The sequence below is a fragment of the Simochromis diagramma genome, unplaced genomic scaffold (assembly GCF_900408965.1).
Source record: "Simochromis diagramma unplaced genomic scaffold, fSimDia1.1 OVJJ01000320.1, whole genome shotgun sequence".
Classification (NCBI taxonomy): Eukaryota; Metazoa; Chordata; class Actinopteri; order Cichliformes; family Cichlidae; genus Simochromis; species Simochromis diagramma.
In genome coordinates, this window is record NW_024386773.1 from 10154894 (window position 1) to 10161731 (window position 6838).

At 38.9% G+C, this 6838-nt stretch overlaps 1 protein-coding gene across 2 annotated transcripts; it reads left to right on the forward strand.

Moving 5' to 3' along the window:
- Positions 1–1393: 1393 nt before the first annotated feature.
- On the forward strand, positions 1394–6573 carry LOC120718811 (protein-glutamine gamma-glutamyltransferase 5-like). 2 transcript variants are annotated; one of them, XM_040007523.1, is made up of 14 exons: positions 1394–1527; positions 1745–1927; positions 2036–2269; positions 2573–2691; positions 3050–3178; positions 3536–3713; positions 3926–4061; positions 4162–4265; positions 4358–4597; positions 4738–4800; positions 4892–5104; positions 5238–5395; positions 5808–5941; positions 6300–6573. In XM_040007523.1, the coding sequence occupies exons 1-14, from the start codon at positions 1521–1523 to the stop codon at positions 6451–6453; spliced, it is 2052 nt and encodes a 683-aa protein (XP_039863457.1). In that variant the 5' UTR covers positions 1394–1520; the 3' UTR covers positions 6454–6573. The 2 variants fall into 2 exon arrangements, with proteins under 2 accessions (XP_039863457.1, XP_039863466.1); XM_040007532.1 differs by having other exon boundaries at positions 4895–5104.
- Positions 6574–6838: the final 265 nt, after the last annotated feature.

The window sequence follows — 6838 nt, forward strand, 5'->3', positions numbered from 1 at the left end:
TTGGATGGCAGGGCCAGTATTTGGGTTAAACACAATAAAAGCAAGAAATGATCCTGCCTCGTATCAAAGTTTCAGGCTGCCGCAGCTCTGGGGGATATTTTCTTGGCACATTTTAGACTCCTTAGTACCAGTTTAGCATTGTTTAAATGCACGACCTATCCGAGTATTGTTGCTAACCATGTCCTTATCTTTATGACAATATTGTGCCCATTTTCAGCTGGCTGCTTCCAGCAGGATAACGTGCCATGTCACAAAACTGAAATAATTTCAAACAAGTCTTTGAACATCCAACTCAACCTTATAGTCAACAAAATAAATAGTTAGTACCACCTCATACTGTATATGCAGAACTTTGTAATATAGTATTAGTCACATATTCAAATAGTGGGTGCATCAAACTAGTCGTTAACAAGTGTCATTCATTCAAAATCGTCAGAAAAAAGCCTCTCTGCAAATAAACTTAGAACACAATGTAAACAATAATATTTGGATAACAGACCTGTATGTAAAACAAAATCTAGGACTTACGTAATAGAATCATCCTTCAGTTGAGTCCTGTGTCATAACATGACGTCTGAATGCAGATTCTATTGTGTGGAATATCAAAGTTTGTGGTCTATGCGACAGATATTAATCATTGAAAATCAGGTTTGCTAGCATCTGTTAACACTGAAAAGTACTGTTCTTGCTGATGGCCAAGTTGATGTACTGTCTCTGTCACGATCCTGGGTCTTATGGTCCAGTGTTTTGAGTTTTAGTTCATTTTGATGTTTATAGTTTATGTTTAAGCCCTTCAGGTTTTCTAAGTTCATTTGTTATCATGCCTAAGTGTTTCTAGTTCTTATTATTTCCCCCTCGTGTTTCCAACTATGTTAAATCTCCCCTGCTCTTCATGCGTTTCATGTCTGTGTCTTACGTTGTCAAGTTCGGGTTGTCATGTCTACGTCTCATTATGTTTCCTGTTTTATTTTGAAAAGGGTCTTGTGTTCTGCTTAGTTTTACTCTTGCCTGTGCATCATTATGTTTATCCTAGTCAGCTGTTTCCTCATGTGTCTCCACTTCCCCTGATCACCTCATGTGTGTATTTAAGTCCCCTGTTTTCTGAATGTCATCGTCGGGTCGTCTGTTATCCCACCATAGTCATAGTTATAGTCTTAGTTCTTCATAGTATTTGTTTCTTAGTGTTTTTTAGTTTGCTTAGGGTTCCTTGTTTAACCCCTGCAATCATCCAAATAAAGGATCGCTTTTTGTTTAAACCTGCAACACCTCGTCCACATCTGCTTTTGGGTCCTGTTTCAAAAAACACACCGGCGCACCCCGCCGTGACAGTCTCATCCATTAAACTGTCGCAGTTGTTTTGTTTTGCATGACTCTAGGGCCTTGGTAACAATTGAAGAAAGTCACACTGTGTTCTCCCCGCCTTCTGAAATGCTTAAGAAGGGTTGGGCAAAATGCTTATATAGCTTTAGTGGGCGATAGTGGAGTCATACAACGTTGCTGTGAGAAAGAGAGACTAAGAGATGGAAGGTGAGATTTCATCTTCAGAAATGCAAACTCTTTCACTCTTTTCTGTTCCTTACTATTCATTACTATTCATTTGTTATACAGAGCAAATTCACTCTTGATGAAGACTTTGATTATGATTTGATTATTACCATGATTACTGCTGTGCGTGATTGCCTTTTACTGTTACAGACAATGTATGATGTTGACAGTCTTTAATGTTTTTTTTCTCAACTTGCAGACTTGAGGATAAAATATGTTGACCTGGAACAATCAGAAAACCTTGAGAGTCATAGGACGAATGGCTTCAGGAACACCAAATCTCTGGTGGTGCGGAGAGGAGCCCCATTTAAAGTCAGCGTTCAGCTGGAAGGGCGACCCTTCAACCCTAAGATCAATACTCTGAGGGTGAAAGTCATGCTAGGTACTTTCCTGAGTATATTGCATGGATGCTTTTGTATACAAGTGGTCTAACCCACAATTTAAGGCTTTTGCTTGTGTTTCTCACTTCATTCCTCAATTTTCCCATCAGGTAACCTGTACGCAGTAATGCCTGTAACCTTCTCCAAGAGCTCTTCCAAGTCCAGCTGGAATGCCTATATTGACCCTGAGGAGTGGAACCCTCTGAAACCTTCTATCTACATCTGCTCTCCTGCCTCTGCCTCAGTCGGCTCCTACAGATTTCAGCTGTGTGTGCTTTACTCAGGATGGCCAGGAAAAGCTCTGCATATGGCAATTTCATCTGCTCTGACACCCTGGTGTTCTGGTAAGTGAAGCAAAGTATCAGTGCTGGAGAATCAGATTTATTTTGTAGCTTGATGCAGCAACCATATATGTATCAGAATACATTATCTGGTTTTGTGGGCCTAACACACAAACCATATTGAAATTAATTATTGTATACTACATACTAAATTATTAATTACTTATTTTCGTATCTGCAACAGTACTATATTAGGTCCGTGGGACTGCATGATCTGTAAATCTCTTTGAAAATGTTGCATTGAACATGAATTGAAAACTGTTAGTCCCCTGTGAGGTTCTAAATGCAGGATGTATTTCTTTGCAGAGGATACAGTATACATCCCATTTGAGGATCAGAGAGAAGAATATATCCAGAGTGACTTTGGGTTGCTGTTTATGGGATCAGGGACAAACATTGTTGAAAGACCGTGGTGTTTTGATCAGGTAAGAAAGTCGCAAACTGAACACTAAGCAACTCAAAAAAAAAATGTATTACCAGAAGATGTGCCTCTTAAATTAGGTATTATGTATGAGTGTATTATGTTTTATCAAAGTGCATAAAGATCGTATTCTCTGTAACACTGTTTTGAAAGATTCCCAGTGTTCACTTTCAGTTCACTTTAATAATTCTTCAAAACAATAGTTGAAAATGAATAAATGTGCAAATTTTGGAGGATCAATGAGATAAAACATCTTAAAGTATGTGTGCACATAGTAAAATCTTGACCTTAAATCTGACTTCAAACCACCTGCTTAACAGGACGTACTCAAATTTTCTCTTTTCCTTTTTCTGCCTGTAAAGTATGAGTCTGGTGTTCTGGAGGCATGCTTGAAGTTGCTCCAAGTCAGCCCTCAGCACAAAAAGAACAGAAAGATGGACTACCTGAACCGAAACAACCCCGTGTACCTCAGCCGGGTTGTGTCTGCCATGGTGAGTGTCAACAGATTCTGTCTAGCAACACAAATTCAACATTAACTAGCTTTACAAATTGTATGAATCACATTAGCTTTTGGTTTTTGTTTACAATCTATTACTTGAGCATCATTTCTACTTGTTAAACAAGCTTGGGCTTAACCTGGGACACTATGTTCTGCACATTGACATGATGAAGAGACACCACCTTCAATGTTCTGAACACTAAATGTCACGTGCAGCAACACTGTAATTATTACTGTAAAACTGCCAGGGCAACATGGAAAATTATGGGATGCCCAAACCTGTTTTGACATCTTTGGCACGTGCTGTGCAAACAGTAAAAACTATACTTATGTTGTGCTTTGTGTTTAGATCAACAGTGACGATGACCGTGGGGTGCTGAAGGGGAACTGGACAGGCGACTTCAAACAAGGTGTCAGTCCCTCCATGTGGACTGGGAGTGGGGACATTTTGAGAAAGTGGAACCAGTCTGGTAACAGCCCAGTCAAGTATGGACAGTGCTGGGTTTTTGCGGCTGTCATGTGCACAGGTGCTTATATCTTCATCTTTTAAAACCTTATAAAAGCAAGTAACTTAGATCATGTAATTCTGGTCTTTAATAATCAGTTGTTCTAAATGATGCTATCATAATAAAGTGTTTTCATTCCTTTTTTTTAAACACAGAGTCATTTTTTCCATGACAGTGTTCAAATATTTTAACAGTCTTTTTTAAATCAATTGTGCTTTCATTACGTCTTTCAGTTATGAGAGTTCTTGGCATTCCTTGCCGTGTGATCACAAACTTCAACTCTGCTCATGACACTGATGGCAACCTGGTGATTGAGGAATACTACAGCGCAACAGGGCAGAAGTTAAAGCGCACCAAAGACAGCATCTGGTCAGTTTTATATTTTGCTTATAAACTGTATTATTTAACTACTTTAAAGACTTTAATGACATTTTAATGCTTAACTTTATCTTTTGTTGGACTTTAACAGGAACTTCCATGTCTGGGTGGAGTGCTGGATGACTCGTCGGGATCTTGAATCTGGAATGGATGGCTGGCAAGTTCTTGACCCAACTCCTCAGCAGAGAAGTGGAGGTGTGTGCTAAAAAAGTTTTTAAACTTTTTCTTCCACTCTTTAATTCTTTGTGAACTTCTTCAAAACGGTCTTGTTTCTGCCATCATCACAGGAGTGTACTGCTGTGGCCCCGCACCAGTCAAAGCAATAAAGAACAAGCGTGTGGACCTGTTCTATGATGTCCCATTTGTCTACGCCAGTGTGAATGCTGATATCCATACAATCATCTTGGGCCAGGGTCAGGTGCTCGGGTTCAGCAAAGACACTGAGAGAGTTGGCTCCCTCATCTGCACTAAGGCTGTTGGGTTCCCCAGATTGCAAAAGATCACAGGAGATTACAAATACATCAAAAGTATGACCATAAAACTAGAATTCTGCTCATTGATTTGCACATTATGCAATTTAATGAAGTGATATATTGAAATAAAGCGATAAAGTGAAATAATAGCACTCTCACATACTCACATTTGTCTTTCTGTCTTTATAACACAGGCCCAACTTCAACACTTTCATCAAGAAGCTCTTCAAGTTCAGGTGACTCAACACTAAGAAGAGGTAATTTGTAGTTTTGAATGTATTCATCAGAGTGTATACCGATTTCTTTAAAAACATCTCTCTTCATGAGGACTTTTTCATGTTTATTCAGCAGGCTCATCCCAGGGAGTGCTAGTCTTCCTGACCCTGGACAAATCCCCCATTGTTGGGGAGCCTGTCAGCTTCAGCGTGAAAATCATGAACAAGCAGAATGTAGCCAAGATGTTGAAGGTTCACCTCAATGCCCAGGCAAAAGAATACAACCACAGCCCCTCGGACACCTTCTGGGAAAACCACGGTGTCTTACAACTTGCACCTATGGAAGGTACATTTACTTTTCTCATCTACAACTAAAATATTCACCTTTGAAGGACTGTTGTTGTTTTCAGAACTTAATCTATTTGGATTTGACTATTTATTTAACACAACCTAATTTCTGTGTCACTTCCTCTATCCAGTCAAGGTAGTGAGGCAGAAGATCCCCCTAGCACAGTATGAAAACGTGGTGGGGGATAACCTGATCAACCTTGCAGTTGTTGTGGAGGATACTGCCAGTCAGGAGAGAGTCCTGAGCTCAGAGGAGTTCAACATCACCAGCCCACAGCTCATCATACAGGTACTTTACAAAAATTCTCAATATTTCCTCCTTAAAGTTTCTCACATACAGACTTATTGCATCCATCAACTTAAACTTCTTTAAACAAATTAATTAATTAAACTTTATGTCTTTGAGCACAAATTCCAATGCTTTGATACCAAGTACAGGTTGCTATGTAATATTATAAGAAAGTATTTAAAGGGCATTCAGGATTTTCATATCTGATTTGATGATGCACCAGCTGTGAAAAAAATGCATCGGTGGTTTTGAAAATTTCTATAATATTTCTCCTTTTTGAATAAAAATGTAATCATATAGTTACAAGTATGAGTTGCAGACAGCAGATGTTATGTCATATTTATTAGCTTAAAGTTATATAATGGAGAACTTGAGGAAATGTTCTGGGTTTACTAATGTGTTTGTCCTTCAGGTTGCAGAAAAGTCCATCAAGCAACACAGCGAACAGATTGCCCTAGTGACCTTCATCAACCGATATTCTCACCCAGTCAGTGGAGCACTGACTGTAGCTGGGGCTGGGCTGCTCCAAGGCAAAGTTCAGTTCAGGTAAGAATGATTTTTTTGTCTCATGGGCAATAATTAATAGACACCACAGGGACTTTAGAACGCCATAAATGCCTGCTAATGACAGGAATTCTAAAATAGAGGAGTGTCACTGTGCAGTGCAGAAAGGAACACTGTGTCTTTCTTGAGAGAATGTTGACTTGTCACTGTGGTATGTTTGCATTGTTTTATGCATGTATATGTTCATGGCTGCATAGCAGGATAATCACTGAATGTTTGCTTAGAGGCGTGATGCAAAGTGACAGGACGTTTATTGTAGTCAGCCACTCTAAGTTACTGGAATAAATTTCTACATTTTGCAAACATTTTTTTAAAATAAGCTTTCCACATTTTCCTGCAGGATGACCCCACTGCCTCCAGGAGGAAGAGTGGATCAGCCAATCCCGTTCATGCCCAACATGGTGGGAGAAAAGATGCTGCAAGCCAGCCTGTGGCTCACAAATATGAATGTCACCATCAGAGGCTTTAAGATGGTCCCTGTCAACAGTGTTTAGCACCTGTAGCCATGTTTCCTATGCTGTAAATGATGAATGTAAATATTATTTATTTAGCTATTTATTGTTTTTATTTATGTGTATATGTGCCATAAAAATTAACATTGATACCCAAAGATATATATTTTTTAATTTATTGTTGTACTTTTACCTTTATTTGAGAAATAAAATCATAAAATGTTCAATTCTGTCTCATTTCTTCTAAAAGCCACACAGTGTATGAGTCTATCAGTGTCTTTATGTTACTACTTTTCTTGGCCTGAAGATGGTGATCTTTCCCCATAAAGAAAGAAAAGTCCCTCGAGTGATTTTGTGCATGGAAAACTTTAAAATTCCTTTTTTAGGGTTATGTCATGTAGATTGATTAGAATGCGTCTACAGATTG

Bases quoted from the DNA above. Each gene is read 5' to 3' on its own strand.
- LOC120718811 (XM_040007523.1), top strand. The intron at 2,692-3,049 runs GTAAGAAAGTCG...CTGCCTGTAAAG, and splicing joins GACCGTGGTGTTTTGATCAG to TATGAGTCTGGTGTTCTGGA. The intron at 5,396-5,807 runs GTACTTTACAAA...TTTGTCCTTCAG, and splicing joins GCCCACAGCTCATCATACAG to GTTGCAGAAAAGTCCATCAA.